Source organism: Haliotis cracherodii, unplaced genomic scaffold (assembly GCF_022045235.1).
Source record: "Haliotis cracherodii isolate W230 unplaced genomic scaffold, xgHalCrac1.p SCAF_17, whole genome shotgun sequence".
In the NCBI taxonomy this organism is placed as follows: domain Eukaryota; kingdom Metazoa; phylum Mollusca; class Gastropoda; order Lepetellida; family Haliotidae; genus Haliotis; species Haliotis cracherodii.
The window spans coordinates 18,942,315-18,965,385 of record NW_027266272.1 but is presented as its reverse complement, the minus strand read 5'-3'; the positions used below and the strand labels follow the sequence as shown (position 1 = coordinate 18,965,385).

Sequence of the window (23,071 nt, the reverse complement as noted above, 5' to 3'; positions counted from 1 at the left end):
AAAGGCGACTAGGCTTGTCGTAAGAGGCGACTAACGGGATCGGGTGGTCAGGGTCGCTGACTTGGTTGATGCATGTCATCACATTCCAATTTAGTGGATCGTTGCACATGATGCCAATCAGTGGATTCTCTGGTCCAGACTCGATTACTTACACACTGCCGTCATATAGCTGTAATATTGCTGAGTGCTGTGTTAAACAAACAAAATAAGCAAACAAACATGCAGAAGTTACTGTAAGGTAAACATTACAACATTGTCATTAGGCTTCAGGGGGGCACGGGTGGCCCAGTCGTCTAAGGCGCTGCGATTCGCTGTGCAGAGTTGTGTCCCTTGGGCACGCCAGAAACCTATGATTGTGGGTTCGAATCCCGGTTCGCCCAGATTATGTTTCTAGGTTTGTCAGCACCATACCCGTGCTTGTTGGTTTCACCGAAGTGGTAAACGTCACTTTGGGCTTTCCTCCCACGTTAAGCTGACACGCCGTGATATAACTGGAATATTGTTAAAAGCGGGGTTAAACCCAACTCACTCACTCACTCATTAGGCTTTGATTCTCACGACATTCAATAGTCTTCTAATAAATAAATGTTCTTGTTGATGAGGTTCAACGTTTTGTGGTGGAGTGCACATGTTGTACTGGTACGCCTGGATACAAGTTGTATTGATATATCTGAGTACAATTTTATATAGCAGAATATAGGTCATTTTGGTCTGCCTCAATACAATTTATATTGGTATACTTGGATACAATTTGTATTGATATGCCTGAATACAAGTCATATTGATATACCAGGATACAAGTTGTATTTATGTGTTTGGATACAAGTTGTTAACTTGTGTTCCTGAATATAAGTTGCATTGGTTTACATGGAAACACTGGTTTACTAAGATACAATTTGTATTGGTATGTCTCGATACAAAACTATTGGTATGCATCAATAAAATGGTATGCCCAAATACACACTCTTTTGACTTACCTGGATCCAAGTTATTTTGCCTGGATGCTGTGGTTTTAACTGGTTACTAATCATGGTATAACGTGTTTGACCTACTCAATACTGACTGGTTGCATGCATTATATACAACATGCTTGCCCTTAGTGTGAATGACTTTAACCTGAATGTTATCAACGTTGTACTATTATGAGCGTTCTATTCAATGTGTTGTACAATGTAACCATGGAATGTTGTTGATAGATATCTGAATGATGCTGTGTTGTTTATTGTGTGTTGTTTATCTTCAGCTGAATATGTAGAAGGTAAAAGTCACAATATTTCAGAATAATACACAATGTTTTACTTCCTGTTTGAAATGGCCACTGCTCTGCTCATATATGGTGAATACTGTGGTGATGTATTTGATTGAATTTGTGATAATATCTTGGCAATGTTTTATACTTTTACGATATCTTGATACATGATGTGAATCTTGTAAACATTTAAATCTATGTCCAGTTTATCCTGTATGATACCCCACGGCAATCACTGGCTGTTAATCCCTGTTAATCTCATTAATCTCTGTTAATCTCTGTTTGTTTCCAGGATCAGCTGACAGGAATCCTGAACAAAGCCAAAATAGCTGACGCTGGCAAACGAGTCAAGTAAGTCCTCCATCTTGTTCAGAGATTCTTCTGTGTGATTTATGTGCCCAAATCAGTTTGTTGCCCAATGGTTGTAAAATGATATTGGATGAATATTGTCCTGCCAATGTGAGATTCTCCTTGTGATTTGTGGCCCAGCCAGTCTGATACTTGTCAGTTGTAAAAGAAAGTACTGAACTGGGTATTGGATGAATATTGTGTCCTGCCAATGTGAGATTCTCCTTGTGATTTGTGGCCCAGGCAGTCTGATACTTGGCAGTTGTAAAAGAAAGTACTGAACTGGGTATTGGATGAATATTGTGTCCTGCCAATGTGAGATTCTCCTTGTGATTTGTGGCCCAGGCAGTCTGATACTTGGCAGTTGTAAAAGAAAGTACTGAACTGGGTATTGGATGAATATTGTGTCCTGTCGCTGTGAGATTCTCCTTGCGATTTGTGCCCAAGGCAGTCTGATACTTGGCAGTTGTAAAAGAAAGTACTGAACTGGGTAATGGATGAATATTGTCCTGCCACTGTGAGATTCTCCTTGTGATTTGTGCCCCAGGGAGTCTGATACTTGGCAGTTGTAAAAGAAAGTACTGAACTGGGTATTGGATGAATATTGTGTCCTGCCTCTGTGAGATTCTCCTTGCGATTTGTGCCCAAGGCAGTCTGATACTTGGCAGTTGTAGAAGAAAGTACTGAACTGGGTATTGGATGAATATTGTGTCCTGCCTCTGTGAGATTCTCCTTGCGATTTGTGCCCAAGGCAGTCTGATACTTGGCAGTTGTAAAAGAAAGTACTGAACTGGGTATTGGATGAATATTGTGTCCTGCCTCTGTGAGATTCTCCTTGTGATTTGTGGCCCAGGCAGTCTGATACTTGGCAGTTGTAAAAGAAAGTACTGAACTGGGTATTGGATGAATATTGTGTCCTGCCAATGTGAGATTCTCTTTGCGATTTGTGGCCCAGGCAGTCTGATACTTGGCAGTTGTAAAAGAAAGTACTGAACTGGGTATTGGATGAATATTGTGTCCTGTCGCTGTCACAAAATTGTCTAAATTGTGAAATCAATAAATGTCCAAACTAGATCAGAGAAGAAACCAAAACATTTAAAACACAATTTTATGTTTACAATGATAAAGGCAATACAATGGATCAAATAAGTGTCCGCCGCTATGAACCCTAGAATTAATGTTCAGAATTTTGTTGTTGAATGTCTAGAAATAGGCCTGTCCCTGTTCTTAAATCTTAGTTTTAGAAGCTGCCAAGAATTTGGTGTTTTCAGATAGGTTGGTTAGTTTGTTGTTTAACGCCACACTCAGCAATATTCCAGCTATATGACGGCAGTCTGTAAATAATCAAGTCTTGACCAGAAAATCCAGTGATCAATATCATGAGCATCGATCCACATGCATCAACCAAGTCAGCGAGCCTGACCACCCGATACTGTTATTCGCCTCTTGCGACAAGCAAAGTCACCTTTAACGGCAAGCATGGTTGCTGAAGACCTATTCTACCCCGGATCTTCAAGGGTCGTTTTCAGATATGTATCCACTCCGCTCTTGTCATGTAGATACAAGGGTGGACTGATAAGTTCAAAGCCTCGCGTAGGGGGAATTGTGTAATGAAATCTTTTGTTGTGGGACATAACATGACATCATAGAGAAAATCTGCCAAACTGGAGCCAAATGAACAAATTGTTTCACTGTGAGAAGTCAGTAAGATTAGCAGGGGTATGTGTCCTTCGGAAATGGACACACTTGAGTGAGTGAGTGAGTTGGGTTTAACGCCGCTTTTAACAGTATTCCAGTTATATCACGGCGTGTCAGCTTAATGTTGGAGGAAAGCCCGAAGTGATGCAGGCCTCAGACATTTACCACTTCGGTGAAACCCACGAGCACGGGCATGGTGCTGACAAACCTAGAAACATAATCGGGGCGAACCAGGATTCGAACCTACAATCATAGGTTCCTGGTGTGCCCAAGGGATGCAACTCTGCACAGCCAATCGCGGCGCCTTAGACGACTAGGCCACCCGTGCCCCCACACACTTGAGGAGTGTAGAGAGGCACCATAAGGAGGTGGGCTGTGAAGCGTGGGAGGGAGAGCCTTGATGACGAGCCCTATTCTTGAAGGTCTGTCACTTCAGCAATACCGGAAATGATCCAGAGTGTATTAATGTGGAAGGGGATTATGTTGAAAAATAAATCATTTTAATATCTTTAGCTCAAGTCGTTCTATGTGAGGCTCAGAACACATCTATCACCCCACGTCTCTTTATATAGGTACAGCCAGCCTTCTAGAAACTGATCCATTTCGAAACCTTTTGAACGATCATGCCAACCATCTTTATAAAACAAGGGGCAGATAACTCTCAGCACTCAACATTTTATTGACCCTTCAATTATTTGCTGCCACTGCTAATGACAACAGATACATTTACAACACCCTCTACTGCCACATAATAATTGCTATCATTTAGGTTTAAAAAAAAAAAAGAATTGGTTCTCAGGCAATGACTTTTAAAAATATAGTGGAGGCGGGGGATATAGAAATGGGCTCCGTCCGTCCGTCCGTCCGTCCGTCCGTCACGTTTCGTTTCCGGAGCATAACTCGTAAACCGTTCTATATTTTTTCATCAAACCTTGCAGGTCTGTCAGGTACATGCTGAACTGGTGCCTTTTGCTATTTAGAAATTTTTAATAATTTTTTTTTTTTTTACGTTTCCATGGCAGCAAGATGGACTTAGGTTCCAAATTATGACAAGTTCCACCTCGGTTAAAAAAGGTTAGGGTTTGTTTAGATTTAATTATGTCATAAATTCTGCAACAGGGGCGGGGGATATAGCCACGTTAGTGGCAAACCCTTCTTGTTGTTTTTGTTCAAACTAGTATGTAATCAAATCAACAGCTTTGTACCATCAACCTGGGAATGGGCCTCCCTACAAAAATAAGCATACAAACTCCTATTGCCGCCATGACCACAACATGAGATGTGCAGTAAAGCAGTGCCTATGTAAAGGGAAGTAACTGCGTGCTATATTGGCTTGCATTTGTTTAGTGTTAGGATTTTTGAAAAATTATTTGAAAGGAAATAAAAACGAAATGTGCGGCAGACTTTATGCCTGAGAACCACGACTATTATTTCTTCAGCCTTATAGTTGTCACTAGACTACTAGTGCTTATTTCTAAAGGTGGAATTCAGTTTTGAGTCAACGACGTTCCCATAGAAATATAACGCTGTTTCCCCTTTCAGGAAGAACTGGAGCCAGTCGTACGTGGTGCTCCACGGCTCCAACATCATCTTCTACAAGGACCAGAAGGCAGCAGTGCACCGATCTGGCTCCCCTCACGGCAAGCCCGATTTAATCGTCAGTCTGCTTGGCGCTAAGGTCAACTTTAGTCAAAACACGGAGGTCACAAGCAAGAAAAATGTCATCACGGTAAGCATTGATCTCATTTATTGCACTCTCTCTCCCCAGATGTTGTGAGATCTGGATCCACTTGCACAAAGCAATATTATTGCTAAGATGATACTCCCATACTTTAACATAGGCTTATGATAGTCTTAGCGCTAAGATCACTTAGTGCAGGTGGGGCCTGGACCTTGCAAGCTTATATGTTCTCCATGTATCCCTGGTTGTATGTTGTCTACAACAGGTAATGCTTTGTTGATAATTAAAGGATTTTTCTGACAAATTGGAATCCTAAATTCCAGGTTCCTCTTGATTATGCCATACTTTTGTCATCTGCTTGATGATTGCCTGGGTCGTGATGATTGCCTGGGTCGTGATGATTGCCTGGGTCGTGATGATTGCCTGGGTCGTGATGATTGTCTGGGTCGTGATGATTGTCTGGGTCATGATGATTGCCTGGGTCGTGATGATTGTCTGGGTCATGATGATTGTCTGGATCGTGATGATTGTCTGGATCGTGATGATTGTCTGGATCGTGATGATTGCCTGGATCGTGATGATTGTCTGGGTCGTGATGATTGTGGGTCATGATGATTGCCTGGGTCGTGATGATTGTCTCGGTCGTGATGACTGCCTGGGTCGTGATGAGTGCCTGGGTCGTGATAATTGTCTCCGTCCTGATGATTGTCTCCGTCGTGATGATTGCCAGGTTTGTGAGGATTGTCCGGGTCGTGATGATTGTCAGGGTCATAATGATTGCCTGGGTCGTGATGATTGCCTGGGTCGTGATGATTGTCTGGGTTGTGATTGCCAGGGTCATGATGATTGTCCGAGTTGTGATGTTTGCCTGAGTTTTGATAATTGCCTTGGTCGTGATGATTGCCAGGGTCATGATGATTGGTTGGGTAGTGATGATTGCCTGGGTTGTGAAGATTGCCTGGGTCGTGATGATTGCCTGGGTCGTGATGATTGCCTGGGTCGCGAAGATTGCCTTGGTTGTGATGATTGCCGGGGTCGTGATGATTGCCTGGGCCGTGATGATTGTCAGGGTAGTAATGATTGTCTGGGTCATGATGATTGCCTGGGTTGTGATGATTGCCTGGGTCGTGATGATTGTGGGTCATGATGATTGCCTGGGTTGTGATGATTCTCTCGGTCGTGATGATTGCCTGGGTCGTGATAATTGTCTCCGTCGTGATGATTGTCTCCATTGTGATGATTGTCTCGGTCGTGATGATTGCCTGGGTCGTGATGATTGCCTGGGTCAGGATGATTGTCTGGGTCGTGATTGCCAGGGTTGTGATGATTGTCCGGGTTGTGATGTTTGCCTGAGTTGTGATAATTGCCTGGGTCGTGATGATTGTCAGGGTCATGATGATTGGTTTGGTAGTGATGATTGCCTGGGTCGTGATGATTGTGGGTCATGATGATTGCCTGGGTCGTGATGATTCTCTCGGTTGTGATGACTGCCTGGGTCGTGATGATTGCCTGGGTTGGGATAATTGTCTCAGTTGTGATGATTGTCTCCATCGTGATGATTTCCAGGGTTGTGATGATTGTCTCCATCGTGATGATTGCCAGGGTTGTGATGATTGTCCAGGTCGTGATGATTGTCAGGGTCATGATGATTGCCTGGGTCGTGATGACTGCCTGGGTCGTGATGATTGCTTGGGTCGTGATGATTGTCTGGGTCGTGATGATTGTCTGGGTCGTGTTGATTGCCAGGGTTGTGATGATTGTACGGGTTGTGATGAATGCCTGGGTCTTGATGATTGTCTGGGTCATGATGATTGTCTGGGTTGTGATGATTGCCTGGGTCGTGATGATTGTCTTGGTCATGATGATTGCCTGGGTCATGATGATTGCCTGGGTCGTGATGATTGTCTGTGTCATGATGATTGTCTCGGTCGTGATGATTGCCTGGGTTGTGATGATTGCCAGGGTCGTGATGATTGTCTCGCTAGGATGATTGCCTGGGTTGTGATGATTGTCTTGGTCGTGATGATTGCCTGGGTTGAGATTATTGTCTCGGTCGTGATGATTGTCTGGGTCATGATGATTCTGGGTCGTGATGATTCTGGGTCGTGATGATTGTCTCAGTCGTGATGATTGCCTGGGTTGGGATGATTCTGGGTCGTGATGATTGTCCGGGTCGTGGTAACACTGGCGTTGGCAGTATGAGACGGTCTGTTGGCTGATGTGTCAGGTGCTGTGTTGTCCATGTTGCAGCTGACGGCCAGCAGCAACACCCAGTTCCTGCTGCAGTGTGATGAAGAAGCCACGGCCAGAAATTGGTTTTTCCGTCTCAAGGTCGCAGCGGATGACCTTCAGGATAAGGTAGCATCACAAGCATACTTCCAGTAAAGTTGAGCTCCGTAGCAATTGGGTGTTAGAATTGAAATATCTATAAATGGCAAGTTTGTGGTGGGGGGAGATAGAGGAGTATCAGGCTGAGTCATATATTGATATTGTAACAAGATGCTGGCTCTGCTGCTCATAATATCCATCTCTGGATTGTCTTATCCATACTCAATAAGTTACAGGCTGTCGTTATACAGCTGGAATATTGCTGGGTGAACTGGACTAAAACTCATGATGTAATGCCATTTTGATAGGGAAATCATATGTCTCCTTTAACCTGAGGCAATAGTGGCCCAGTCAAACAAAGGCTCCACAATTCACAGTATGAGTTGCTTCCCTTTGTCATTCAAGAATCCTATGATTGTGAGTTCAAGTCCAAGTCACCCTGATTATGATTGTAGGTTTGCCAACACCATACCTGTGCTCATGGATTTCACCCAAGTGGTAAACGTCAGAGACCCGCATCACTTTGGTGTTTCCTCCCACATCAAGCAAAAATAGAGGCGATCGGGTAGCTTGCTCGGGTAGCTTGCCGATGACCCGGGTTCGATTCCCGACATGGGTACAATGTGTGAAGCCCATTTCTGGTGTCCCCAAACGTGATATTGCTGGAATATTGCTAAAAAAGGCGTAAAACCATACTCACTCACTCAAGCGAAAATATTGTTCAGGGCATCATAAAACTCACTACTCGTCTGGTGTCAGTGTTCGATATCGTGTTACCTATATCAATAGAAAATTTTACTCATTCTTGTTGGCTTCACTAAAGTGGTAATCATCTTTGACTGACGGAAGTTTGTGCTTTTCCTCGCGAATGAACCTGACACTGAACCTGAAATACTGTTCAGCGAGGCATCAACTTCAAATCATGGACACAAAATGAAAAATGTTATTGAGGTTTAAATCTTTTCATAGCCCTTGATATGTTGCTCGGGAACAATATTCAAGCTGTATCACGCAGGCTGTAAATAATCTACTCTGGACCAGACAAACCAGTGATTGATATTATGAGCAACATCCGACGTAATCAACCAAGTCACTGAACCTGACCACCTCATCCATTTTGTCAACTCTTACGCCCAGTGTTGGTTGTAGGGGACCTGCGTTATCCCGGAATCCTGAAAGGAGAAATAATCTAGTTGCCACTGAGGTGTTAAATGTCACATGACCCAAGTTATTTACAGTGGCCGATATTTTCAGAATGAGAGGAAACCGGAGCAGAAACCGGAGCAGAAACTGGAGCAGAAACCGGAGAGGAAACCGGAGCCAAGCCCCACAGAAAAAAACAGTAAGAGTCCATTATATTGTATTCTTATATATACATATTTGTTTGTTCCTCATGTTGGATATTTATGATACAGAAACATGCCCATCAATTTATCTACTATGTCATTGTATTCATGTCTTATATTAAATTAAATAATTGAAGCATCAGGCAGAAATGTGGGTGACGTAGTTGCTGGTGGGTGACGTAGTTGCTGGTGGGTGACGTAGTTGCTGGTGGGGTGACATAGTTGCTGGTGGGTGATGTTGCTGCTGGTGGGTGACGTAGCTGCTGGTGGGGTGATGTAATTGCTGATGGGGTGACGTAGTTGCTGGTGGGTGACGTAGCTGCTGGTTGGGTGACGTAGTTGCTAGTAGGTTGACGTTGCTGGTGGGGGACGTAGCTGCTGGTGGGCGACGTAGTTGCTAGTAGGTTGACGTTGCTGGTGGGAGACGTAGTTGCTGGTGGGTAACGTAGCTGCTGGTCGGGTGACGTAGTTGCTAGTAGGTTGACGTTGCTGGTGGGAGACGTAGTTGCTGGTGGGTTACGTAGCTGCTGGTCGGGTGACGTAGTTGCTAGTAGGTTGACGTTGCTGGTGGGAGACGTAGTTGCTGGTCGGGTGACGAAGTTGCTAGTAGGTTGACGTTGCTGGTGGGAGACATATTTGCTGGTGGGGGACGTAGTTGCTGGTGGGTAATGTAGCTGCTGGTCCATCCAAGCATTAGGGGAGATGCAGGGTGGTAACCGTGAATACTAAAGGGTGAGAACGAGAACAGTGATGGTAGAATCCTGAACAGATGTCATCTGCCAGCTTCATTTGTTGTCAGTGATGAGAAGCTAGTAGGTTGACGTTGCTGGTGGGGGACGTAGCTGCTGGTGGGCGACGTAGTTGCTAGTAGGTTGACGTTGCTGGTGGGAGACGTAGTTGCTGGTGGGTAACGTAGCTGCTGGTCGGGTGACGTAGTTGCTAGTAGGTTGACGTTGCTGGTGGGAGACGTAGTTGCTGGTGGGTTACGTAGCTGCTGGTCGGGTGACGTAGTTGCTAGTAGGTTGACGTTGCTGGTGGGAGACGTAGTTGCTGGTGGGTTACGTAGCTGCTGGTCGGGTGACGTAGTTGCTAGTAGGTTGACGTTGCTGGTGGGAGACGTAGTTGCTGGTGGGTGACGTAGCTGCTGGTCGGGTGACGAAGTTGCTAGTAGGTTGACGTTGCTGGTGGGAGACATATTTGCTGGTGGGGGACGTAGTTGCTGGTGGGTAATGTAGCTGCTGGTCCATCCAAGCATTAGGGGAGATGCAGGGTGGTAACCGTGAATACTAAAGGGTGAGAACGAGAACAGTGATGGTAGAATCCTGAACAGATGTCATCTGCCAGCTTCATTTGTTGTCAGTGATGAGAAGCCAGTCAGTGGAGGAGCCACCAGGTGGCGCCTCGGAGAGGCACGCATCTCTTAATGCAACCTATTTCCGTATCCGGGACAAACTGCGCAGCCTCATCAGCCGGCGCCCCCTACAGGAAGATTTGGTCAAACGAGGAATTATCAAAGGTAAAGTTGCCAAGGCTCTGAAGAACTGTCAGTCAGCAAATGTCTACTGTTAACCTTGTGATGGGGATACATCTGGGAGTAGCAGAGGTTGGTGATGGTGTTGTGCTGGTGGAGCAGTGGAAGTAGTTGTAGAAGTGTCGCTGTGTGTGTGTCTGTGCGAGTGAATGCCACACTCAGCAATATTCTTGCTATATGAATGCTAATGTTAAGGGATCGGCAGATCGCACCAACTCACGTTTATTTTCAGCAGCCATGGTCAGATTACCGCTATTTATCATATAATGCGTATGTTTCTCAGGAGGATACAGCCAACAGATAAACACAGTATTCATTGGGGTAATATAAGGATAAATATGCTAATATGAAAGGTTAGGTAGGTAGTACTTTAAGTAGTGTTATTTTTTCTCTAATTTCAAATTTTTATTGACCAAGTTTGTTGTCACCTCTTCGTTTACCTAAATTCTCCGAAGGGATATTATAATTATTTACCGCCCATGATACTAAAAAAATCTTTTTCAAAATACTGAATCCCTTGGAGGGGGTGCACATTATTGAGAAAATACGGTAAGTACAGATGACGTAACAGTGACTAATGTGGAATACTTATGTGTCTGTCCATGTTCCAGACCGTGTGTTTGGGTCTGATCTCCGAGAGCTGTGTGAGAGAGAGCATAATACTGTCCCGGCGTTTGTGACGAAGTGCATCGCCGCTGTGGAACATAAAGGTACTGTGAGCCGCCCACCTCAGTGTTTCCAGCATGCATCTGTTGTGTCTGTCCCTTCCGTTATAGAGCTACAGTCCAGTGACTTGAAAACACGAAAAACAAACACGTACCACCCACATTCTTACACATCAACAATCCACCCTCTTACACCCACTTTACACCAATCCACTTACACCCACTTGACACCAATCCACTTACACCCACTTGACACCCATCCACTTACACCCACTTGACACCAATCCACTTACACCCACTTTACACCAATCCACTTACACCCACTTTACACCCATCCAATTACACCCACTTTACACCCATCCAATTACACCCACTTTACACCAATCCACTTACACCCACTTGACACCAATCCACTTACACCCACTTTACACCCATCCACTTACACCCACTTTACACCCACTTTACACCAATCCACTTACACCCACTTTACACCAATCCACTTACACCCACTTTACACCCATCCACTTACACCCACTTTACACCAATCCACTTACACCCACTTTACACCCATCCACTTACACCCACTTTACACCCATCCACTAACACCCACTTTACACCCATCCACTAACACCCACTAACACCCACTTTACACCCACTTTACACCCATCCACTTACACACACTTTACACCCATCCACTTACACCCACTTTACACCCATCCACTAACACCCACTTTACACCCATCCACTTACACCCACTTTACACCCATCCACTAACACCCACTTTACAACCATCCACTTACACCCACTTTACACCCATCCACTAACACCCACTTTACACCCATCCACTTACACCCACTTTACACCCATCCACTAACACCCACTTTACACCCATCCACTAACACCCACTTTACACCCATCCACTTACACCCACTTTACACCCATCCACTAACACCCACTTTACACCCATCCACTTACACCCACTTTACACCCATCCACTAACACCCACTTTACACCCATCCACTTACACCCACTTTACACCAATCCACTTACACCCACTTTACACCCATCCACTTACACCCACTTTACACCCATCCACTTACACACACTTTACACCCATCCACTTACACCCACTTTACACCCATCCACTTACACCCACTTTACACCAATCCACTTACACCCACTTTACACCCATCCACTTACACCCACTTTACACCCATCCACTTACACCCACTTTACACCCATCCACTTACACCCACTTTACACCCATCCACTAACACCCACTTTACACCCATCCACTTTTTACCTACACATCCAACATCAACCCACTGTGTACTGATAACTCAAATGTTTCTCCGTCGAAACCAGGTTTGGACCACGATGGATTGTACCGAGTCAGCGGAAACCTGGCAGAGATACAGAAGCTGAGATTCGTTGTAGATAAAGGTAAGAGGATGCTCACCAGCACATGCTGTCATTTGGAGGTGTCATGCTTTAATTAGGTGTCGTGCTGTCAATAGGAGGTGTTGTGCTGTCATTTGGAGGTGTCATGCTGTCATTTGGAGATGTCATGTTGTCATTAGGTGTCGTGCTGTCAATAGGTGTCATGCTGTCATTTAGAGGTGTCATGTTGTCATTTGGAGGTGTCATGTTGTCATTAGGTGTCATGCTGTCAATAGGTGTCATGCTGTCATTTGGAGGTGTCATGTTGTCAATTGGAGGTGTCATGCTGTCATTGGGTGTCGTGCTGTCAATAGGTGTCTTGCTGTCATTTGGAGGTGTCATGCTGTCATTAGGAGGTGTCATGCTGTCAATAGGTGTCATGCTGTCATTAGGAGGTGTCATGTTGTCAATTGGAGGTGTCATGCTGTCATTAGGTGTCGTGCAGTCAATAGGTGTCATGCTGTCATTTGGAGGTGTCATGCTGTCATTAGGAAGTGTCATGCTGTCAATAGGTGTCATACTGTCATTAGCTGTCATGCTGTCATTAGGAGGTGTCATGCTGTCATTGGGAGGTGTCATGCTGTCATTTGGAGGTGTCATGCTGTCATTTGGAGGTGTCATGCTGTCATTAGGAGGTGTCATGCTGTCATAAGAGGTGTCATACTGTCATAAGAGGTGTCATGCTGTCATATGGAGGTGTCATGCTGTCATTTGGAGGTGCCATGCTGTCATTTGGAGGTGCCATGCTTTCATTTGGAGGTGTCATGCGGTCATTTGGAGGTGTCATGCGGTCATTTGGAGGTGTCATGCTGTCATTAGGAGGTGTTGTGCTGTCATAAGAAGGTGTTGTGCTGTCATTAGGTGTTGTGCCATCATTAGGAGGTGTCATGCTGTCATAAGGAGGTGTTGTGCTGTCATTAGGAGGTGTCATACTGTCATTTGGAGGTGTCATGATATGACTTGGAGGTGTTATGCTCCATAAGATATTGATGTCAATTTTCATAAATATATACATCACTAATAATAACGAAATGGGTTACATTGTTCTGCTAGATAATGTGACAGATGCCTGCCCATTCTATTATCAGCCAGTCAGGAAACAGTAGCCTGCTAGTGGGCGTGGCCTAATTCTTTTTTGATAAATTGCTTGGCTAGCCAATCAAATGGAAACACGTTGCCATTTATTTGTAAGCCTATAGTCCTATACCAGTGAAAATGGCATGCATGTTCATCTGTTGCTTCAGTATAAACTGCCAGGTGAGTTTGTGCAGATAATCTTTATTTCAAGGTAACTATTACTGAGAGTTTAAGACTTTATCAGTGTTCCTGGTGGCTTTCGTAAGTGCCAGTCCAGGTGGACTGGCAACTCTAAAATCTACCAGTCCCCTCAATTTTTGTCTGTCCCAACTTTCAACAAATATAAAAATGCATGACATTTACCTGGTTTTAATTCTTTCAGCACTATGTTCAATGTAGTGTACGTTCATGGCTGACAAATGCAATGAGGTCATCTCTGAAGTAATTTAGTTAGATCAACATGTCATTCAAAATTTTCACTTTTTTTCCGGAATATTTCACTTTGGTTGCTTCATATAGATATTTAACCTCGAAGCAAAGCAAAATGTTATTTCCTTGCACTAGTAATAGACAACTGAAACCCTTATTAAAAGATAAGCTGACCTTGTTAAAAATTTATACGTTATTGAATATCTCTGATGTTTTGTTCAACAACAAAGATTTACAAGGTACTTAATTTGCCAGTCCACATGGTCTGGCCGTCACAGGAATTACCAGTCCAAGATTTTACTGGTAAAACAAATGGTAATTACCTCTTTATTTAATGGCTGTTTGAATTTCTGCTTCACAGAGGAGACATACAGTCTGGATGATGAGAGCTGTGATATTAACGTCCTGACGGGATCGCTCAAACTTTTCTTTCGGGAACTGAAAGAACCACTGTTCCCCTTCAGCATGTTTGATCGATTCACAACCGCCATTAGTAAGTCACATTGTTCAACATGTTTGATCGATTCACAGCTGCCATTAGTAAGTCTCATTGTTCAACATGTTTGATCGATTCACAGCCGCCATTAGTAAGTCACATTGTTCAACGTGTTCGATCGATTCAAAGCTGCCATTAGTAAGTCACATTGTTCAACATGTTTGATCGATTCACAGCTGCCATTAGTAAGTCACATTGTTCAACATGTTTGATCGATTCACAGCTGCCATTAGTAAGTCACATTGTTCAACATGTTTGATCGATTCACAGCCGCCATTAGTAAGTCACATTGTTCAACGTGTTTGATCGATTCACAGCTGCCATTAGTAAGTCACATCATTCAACATGTTTGATCGATTCACAGCCGCCATTAGGAAGTCACATCATTCAACATGTTTGATCGATTCACAGTCGCCATTGGTAAGTCACATCGTCAAACATGTTTGATCGATTCAAAGCTGCCATTAGTAAGTCACATTGTTCAACATGTTTGATCGATTCACAGCCGCCATTAGTAAGTCACATTGTTCAACGTGTTTGATCGATTCACAACCGCCATTAGTAAGTCACATTGTTCAACATGTTTGATCGATTCACAGCCGCCATTAGTAAGTCACATCGTTCAACATGTTTGTTTGAATCACAGCTGCCATTAGTAAGTCATGTTGTTCTACATGTTGGATTCACGTCTGCTATTGACAATAGATGTCTTAGACACAAGAGATTTAGGAATGCACCTTGAAATGAATGGATAAAGTTAAAAGATACAATGTTTCTGATCTCATTCTGGTAGAGAGAGAAGGCAAATTGCATCTACAAGTGCCTGTTTCATGATTGAACCAGGTGTTGGAAGCTTTAGACCTGACTTGAAATATTTCATCTGTCTTGCAGGGAAGGAGAAGAACTCACAGAAGTTGCAGGCTTTCAAGGAACTTGTGTTGGAGCTACCTAAATGCCACTACCACACTATGAGGGCATTGTTCAAACATCTCACAAAGTAAGTTGTACACTCCCAAGGGAGCTGAGAATTATAACTGGAATGCAAACGGATCCACTGTTTGGGGAACAAATAAAACCGCATTTGAACAGATACTAGTACCTAGATACCTGTGGTATGTAAATGTATGATATAATAATAATAAAAAGTTAATACAGGCCAGATCCCAGGAGGCATTTTAGTGTTGCCATAGTTACAGGTTGGATCTTAGAGGGCATTTTAGTGTCGCCATTGTTGCAGGACAAAACCCAGGGAAAAATTGTAAAGTCACCATAGTTACAATTCAAATCCTAGGGGAAATTTTAAAGTTGCGATGTGTTACTAACAGTTGAGATGCGAGGAGAGATTGTTATATTTCCATAGTTACACTTTGGATACCATGGGAGATTATAAAGTCGTTATTGTTACAATTCAAATCGAAGGGCAGATTGTTATGTCGCTATGATTTAAGACTGTACAAGCACCTCATTATTTTAGAAAAAAAAGACGAGTGGGAGTTGTTTATCATACATTAAAACACTGCCGGGAGAATAAACCACGAGGGGCACAGCCCTGAAGGAGTCATCACCCTGCAGTGACCACGAGTAGTATATTTCTTATATGAGATATCAGTATTATGTACAGCCTCTTTAAAGATGTTAATAAAATGTACAAGCTTTAAAAATATTTACCCATATTTAAATAATGATAACTCCCTCAATAGAACCTGACCTTGGCAATGTCAAACAAGTCCATTTTATTAACAGTGTGTTAAATTCGGTCTTAACAACAATGTTTAATCATGACATAAACCATGCTTCGTTCTTCATTGCCCTTTGTGATTTATCATGTAGCTATCTGACTTTGAAGATCCGGGGTAGAAAAGGTCTTCAGCAACCCATGCTTGCTGTAAGAGGTGACTAACAGTATCGGGTGGTCAGGCTCGCTGACTTGGTTGATGCATGTCATCGTATCCCAAATGCAAGGAATATTGCCAAGTGTGGCGTTAAACAACAAACAGACAACCCATTCCACCATGTGCTAAACGTGACCCAGTTTTGTGTTGTGTGGAAAAGACTCGTCCTGATTCCAGTGTTTTTTTTTGCCAAGCTCGGGTACATTTGTGCATCTGATTATTGTTACGACCCATGAAGATCCGGGGTAGAAAAGGTCTTCAGCAACCCATGCTTGCCGTAAATGGCGACTGTGCTTGTCGTAAGAGGCGACTAACAGGATCGGATGCCCATGCTCGCTGACTTTGTTTATGCATGTCATCGTATCCCAATTGCGTGGATTGATGCTTATGATGTCAATCTGGATTGTCTGGTTCAGACTCGATTATTTACAGACCGCCATCATATAGCTGGAATATTGCTGAGTTGTGGCATAAAACAACAAACAAACAAACAAAAACATAGCTATCTTATATTGGTGTATAGAGGGATGTGTCCATACGTGACGTTGTTCATTCTTGTCACAGCGTCATCGCTCACAGCAAGGAGAACCGAATGCAGACACAGAACGTGGCCATCGTGTTCGGTCCGACGTTGATGTGGTCGGACGGCGAAGCGGGCGGCATGGCCGTTATGACCATCATACAGAGCAAAGTAGTAGAATATGTCCTGCTAGAGTATGACCGACTGTTCCCTTAGCCAATCACAGGACAGGTTACAAGACCTTCAGCCAATCAGTGTCAAGGTAGTCATGTGTCATTAGTTTCATGAATTACTGGAACTAGTTTTGATGCTAGTAGTTTTGATGGCGGCAGGTAGACGGCTGAATCGGGTGATGTTCAGTTGATGTTGCAGATGGTGTAAAGGTTGTAGAGACAGCAGCTCTACTGATTGCATCAGCATTTGTCTCTAGCATGTCCTTGTGAATGGTGCATGCATGGTATAAAAAATAAATCCGAGATGTTTTTGTGAAAATTCTTAAGCAGTTTGAAAAAGCATTATGCTTATTAGTTAAGTAGTTTGTGACAGTTTTGCGTGTTTCTTGGCCAAAGTATTCTTTACTTTAGAAATTGATGAGTTCTTCCACGTTAATTCGACATTGTTGGATTGATGATCTAACCTTGAAGATGAGATGAGTGATAAAGTGATTTATACCATATCAGAGGAAGGGTACACTACAAATGTCTTATTGTTTGACAAATATTTCCCTGACACAGCCTGTGTTATTGTCATGGTATGCTGCAAGAATTTTGTATTATTCAGCTGTTTTTGTCAGATGTTTGTACGTGTTCTACTTCTACTCCCGGGTACCCATTATACAGATGACTGCACAGGGATGCTGTTACACACGCGAGCCATCAGGATTCACTGAAGAATGGATGTATCACGGTACATGTGATGCATGATACATGGGATACTTCTGATACATGATGGGATGTGTTATATATATATGTGATACGTGAAATGTATCAGTCTTAGAAATGTAGCACAGGTGGTGAGTTTCCTATCACACTGATTGTGAAGATCCGGGGTAGAAAAGGTCTTCAGCAACCCATGCTTGCCATAAAAGGCGACTGAGCTTGTCGTACGAGGCAACAAACAGTATCGGGTGGTCAGGCTCGCTGACTTGGTTGATGCATGTCATCGTATCCCAATTGCGTGGATCGATGCTAATGATGTCAATCACTGGACTGTCTGGTCCAGACTCGATTATTTACAGACTGCTGTCATATAGCTGAAATATTTCTGACAACAAACAAACAAACAAAATCACATTGATTTTGATATAATCATGTATGTCAGTGTATGTCATTGTAGATCTTATACAGATCCTGTACAGCACAGTCGGGTAGCCTAGTGGTTAAAGCATTTGCTCTTCACGCCGAAGACCCGGGTTCGATTCCCGACATGGGTACATAGAGTGAAGCCCATTTCTGGTGTCCCCCGCTGTGATATTGCTGGAATATTGCTAAAAGTGGCGTAAAACCATACTCACTCACTCACTCACTCACTGTACAGCTCCGCCTTTGTGGACAGCTTGTTTACTGAGTTAACCCTAGCATGTTTCTGTTGGTGGGTGCTTCCTCTTGGTTATGGACAGACCTGGTACTATCCGCCTGATTGTTATGCTGTTCGTTATGTATATACATGTTAGTTGTTGCTTGTAATGGTGGCCCGTATGATCTAATCATGTCGGCCATGTTGAAGTGGTCACACACAGAACAACGAAGATGACCCATAGTTCACCCATGGAATTCTGGGAAATTAGTGTCGGCAATAAATTATTGATGTTTCAACATTCCAGATATTCTAGCCAGATTACTTTGATCATAATCATGTAAACATTCCAAAATGATGTATTTAGTTTTGGACTACTGTATGCAAACAAGGGCAAGTTGTTTCCAAAGACCAGAACAATTACTTTACTTTAACGGATCAGCCTGACTTGAATTCTATAAACTACCGTATTCGACGTAATATGTGCCCAGGGCGCTCTCAAAATTAGAAATAGGGGGCTCTTATTAGAATTAATTGGTGAGAAAAAAAACAGTTGAAAGATTGTAAATTTTGTTGTTTGCCTAAAATGATACAAAAAAAAAAAAGTCTGTGCGTATTATACACGACAGATATATTTTCCAGAATATAATTGCCCATAATTAAGGTTGCATTTAACACACGAGTGCGTATAATACACAAATAAATAAGTCTTGTGCATATAAATCAATTGGAAGGCTGCTAATTGGGATTGTTCACATGCCAATATATTAGCAAATATCGCAGTGGGCATTTCTTAGAGTGGTAGGCTTATTACGTTGAATACGGTATATGAAATTGAATATACTCTAAGTTGATTGGAAACATGCTGATATTTGCACCTTTCTGCTTGAGTTATTGTTTTAATCTGTACATATTTACATATTAATCAAGAAACAAATACTAAGTTCATCTGGTCTAATGGCAGCTTTGAATGCCGTTGTTTACATATTATCAAGTGTTATCATTCCATTAAAACAATTTGACATTTAAACAGATATGTTATGAAGAATATCAATTTACAAATGTAACCTGCTCAAATGAACATATATTTTATTAAAGAGAATCACAATGTCCATGTGAAATAATATAAACCTGGAAATAATTGTTCGGATAATTGATTTGATGTTGACATGGGTTGTTCTCCGACTGTGGAGGCTTCAGATGCCAAACGTTTTGAGCCATATCTTGGCTGTTGATTTACCCTAATTGATTGTACATAGCTTTCGTAAATCACTACGCATGTAGGCGTTGATCACATATATAATTGTGCAATATGCTAAGTTGACAAATATGGCATTGCTGTGGTGGCGACATTTCAGTCAGGTCAAGTTCAAACACACGCTTGTGAGCTAGGTCTCTTAACATGGGCTGCTGATAAAGTCTGAAGGACTGACCTCTTTCACCTGTAACGACTCGTCTGAGATGACTTGTATCATGATATCCGAGTACAGATCAGGGGTGGCTCAGTTGTCAAAGTTATGTCCCTTGGGCGCACCAGAAACCTATCACTGTAGGTTCTATCCCTGTTCACCCCAATTATGTTTCTTGGTTTGTCAGCACCATACCTGTGCTCGTGGGTTTCACCAAAAGTGGTAAACGTCTGGGACCTGCATCACTTTGAGCTTTCCTCCTGCGTTAAGCTGACTGGCTTTGATATAACTGAAATACTGTTCTTTAAGCTTTAAGCCCAACTCACTCACTCATCAGTGTCTGTGGCAGTCTTATTAGACTCCGATCTTTACTCTGATACGCCACCTCTCTGCCTGAAGATCTGACTACCTCTACATCCCTGACTGGATATGGTAGGGCACGGCTGCGTACTTTCAAATCAGCCAACGTTGAGGTCCTAAATTTCCGTAAAAGCGAGCAAGCGATTCAGTGCAGCATATCTATCTTGCTGTATGTGTTGTAGATATTTTTTATACACCCTGTCATTTCTGAGGACCATTGTCCGTTCAGCCAAATGGGTAGTAGTATCGCTGTGCCCTTCCTGTACCAGATCAAGGCTCTCAGAATGCCCCTGTTCCCTATACAACTTGGATGTTCTTGAAAGGGATTATTCGTATTTTGTAGGGACTTTGCATAGGTCTTCAGCAACCCATGCTTGCTGTAAAAATGGCTAGGCTTGTCGTAAGAGGCAACTAGCGGGATCGGGTGGTCAGGCTCGCGGACTTGGTTGATGCATGTCATCGTATCCCAATTGCGTGGATTGATGATCATGATGTCAATCACTGCAATATCTGGTCCAGACTTGATTAATTTCCGACCGCCATCATATGGCTGGAATATTGCTGAGTGTGGCGTTAAACAACAAACAAACAGACTTTAGGGGTTTTTCTTTGTTGAGATCAACATTTCTGAATTGAGGAGTTACTGAAAAGAAAAAAGATTATTCTAGAAAGTTTACATCTGATTTGCTCAAGAAACCCGATCTATGTGGTCAGAGTTCAGAGGTCACTCAGGGGTCACCTGACACTGCTTCCTGTTGAGGGTTTGGCAGATCTACACATAGAGAGGTATGTATTGCTGGATGCAATTTGATTGTTATGAGATTGAATGCGAGTGTTAATCAATGATGGTTGCTGCACTATGAGGGCTTCGTATATTTCAGGTAATTACATATTTCACAGTTTCACATTTCAATATGAAATTAAATATGTTTGTAGAATCAAGATGATAATTGTAATCTGATATTAATTCCATTCACTACTCAGCATTAATCTTTCTTCACAACTATATAAAGCAAATATCAAATCACAGTCAAAATTTTCCCGTTTTTTTATTCATAGAATTTGATAGCGATACATTATTACTTGCATTTTGTAATCAGAGATTATGAACATTCGATTCTCTGTTTTATTGCTTTAATTCAACATTTTCTAATAAATTGTGATTCAGTTTCAAAGAATCAAAATGGTGTGGCAATAATTTAAATTTGTCAAATTCAATATCTTTGATCTCCTGAAGTAGCCATAATGACAACAGTTCTCAATGCCCCTATTATCCTGGGGCATTTCATCTTCCCTGATCTATTTGTGAAAGAAAGAGAGAGAGAGAATAGCTTGTTATCCTAGGATTGGCAGGTGTCTTAAAGGGGCCTCCACTTTGATTTAGGGCTGGGGAGCTTTTATCTGCTTTAAGTCAGTAGGTATGGGGAGTGAGAGAGCTAGGCTAGCCTTGTTATCCTGGGATTGGCAGTGGTCTTAAAGGTGGCCTCCACTTTGATTCAGGCTGGAGAGCTTTTATCTGCTTTAAGTCAGTAGGTATGGGGTGTGACAGAGGCTAGCCTTGTTATCCTGGGATTGGCAGGTGTCTTAAAGGTGGCCACTTTGATTCAGGCTGGAGAGCTTTATCTGCTCTAAGTCAGTAGGTATGGGGTGTGACAGGGGCTAGCCTTGTTATCCTGGGATTGGCAGTGGTCTTAAAGGTGGCCACTTTGATTCAGGCTGGAGAGCTTTATCTGCTTTAAGTCAGTAGATATGGGGAGTGAGAGAGGCTAGCCTTGTTATCCTGGGATTGGCAGGTGTCTTAAAGGTGGCCTCCACTTTGATTAAGGCTGGAGAGCTTTTATCTGCTTTAAGTCAGTAGGTATGGGGTGTGATAGAGGCTAGCCTTGTTATCTTGGGATTGGCAGTGGTCTTAAAGGTGGCCTCCACTTTGAATCAGGCTGGAGAGCCTTTATCTGCTTGAAGTCAGTAGGTATGGGGAGTGATAGAGGCTAGCCTTGTTATCTTGGGATTGGCAGTGGTCTTAAAGGTGGCCTCCACTTTGAATCAGGCTGGGGAGCTTTATCTGCTTTATGTCAGTAGATATGGGGAGTGAGAGAGCTAGGCTAGCCTTGTAATCCTGGGATTGGCAGTGGTCTTAGAGGTGAACTAGAAGTTGGTCACTTGTTGGAGCAGGGTGCTAAGTATGGTGAATACGGTAGGTGTGTCACATTGTGCAGATTCACCCCTAGTATATTTCTTCAACATCAACTAACCGATACAGTTATTATTTCCCATAGTATAACATTTTTTATCTCTTTTATCCCCAAATACCAAAAAGCAAGGGGGAAACAAACAATCTGTATTTATACATAAAAAGAGTAACTAAATTTGCTGAAGCATTGTTTCAAGAAGAAAACAAAAGTTATGTTTTGATTCAGGTGAAGTCTTTGCTTGAGTGAGAAGGAGAACAAGGTTATCAGACATATTTATTGCAAGCTGAAATGTTTCTTTTCATTATAATGCTAGTAATTAAATTATCCTGATCTAACATTGATTTCTCTTATTGTATAAAATAATTTTTCTGTTGTATAAAGTTATTATCCCCCATAGTTTAATGTTACTATCACTGTTATTTCCTATGGTGTAATATGATTCACAGCGCCTGTCACTAGCATTTGTTAAATGTACATAATCCTGTTTGTGTAATATAAACAAAACTTACATATGTCATAGTTCTTGGACAATATTTATATATTTTGAATTGTGGTTTGAAATCAGGAAATTGTGAATTGTTGTGGGGGATTATTTGTGTACATATTTGAAAGTTGAATTCCAGAGTGTTGAATGTGGCAGTCCATCAGTGTTGGGAGAACTGGAATGAAACTGTTGATTCAGATGCCTTTATTACGTGTCGCATCAGAGTTAAAGATTAGGTCACATTAACTATTGCTGATACTGAAGTTCTACCTCTTAAGTACAGAGCCTGAGATTGGCGTATTTGCTGAAGATTTAAAATAAATCACCGTTATCATCAATTTTGAGCTGCTTGCGTACAATTATGCGAGAAACATTTAAAAGACAAAATTGCGTAATTACTCATGTATCCTT

General features: G+C 42.5%; 1 protein-coding gene across 6 annotated transcripts in view; it reads left to right on the top strand.

The window, feature by feature from the left end:
- Positions 1-22,587, top strand: part of LOC139464939 (rho GTPase-activating protein 15-like) — a 72,519-nt gene extending 49,932 nt beyond the window's left edge. For all 6 annotated transcript variants that reach the window (XM_071246556.1, XM_071246557.1, XM_071246553.1 and 3 more), the window contains 10 exons: positions 1,542-1,600; positions 4,838-5,024; positions 7,227-7,334; positions 8,559-8,646; positions 10,011-10,166; positions 10,793-10,891; positions 12,212-12,289; positions 14,154-14,285; positions 15,180-15,285; positions 16,745-22,587. In XM_071246556.1, the coding sequence (XP_071102657.1) occupies positions 1,542-1,600; positions 4,838-5,024; positions 7,227-7,334; positions 8,559-8,646; positions 10,011-10,166; positions 10,793-10,891; positions 12,212-12,289; positions 14,154-14,285; positions 15,180-15,285; positions 16,745-16,916 (1,185 nt within the window). In that variant the 3' untranslated portion in view covers positions 16,917-22,587. The remainder of the gene's footprint in view (positions 1-1,541; positions 1,601-4,837; positions 5,025-7,226; positions 7,335-8,558; positions 8,647-10,010; positions 10,167-10,792; positions 10,892-12,211; positions 12,290-14,153; positions 14,286-15,179; positions 15,286-16,744) is intronic.
- Positions 22,588-23,071: the final 484 nt, after the last annotated feature.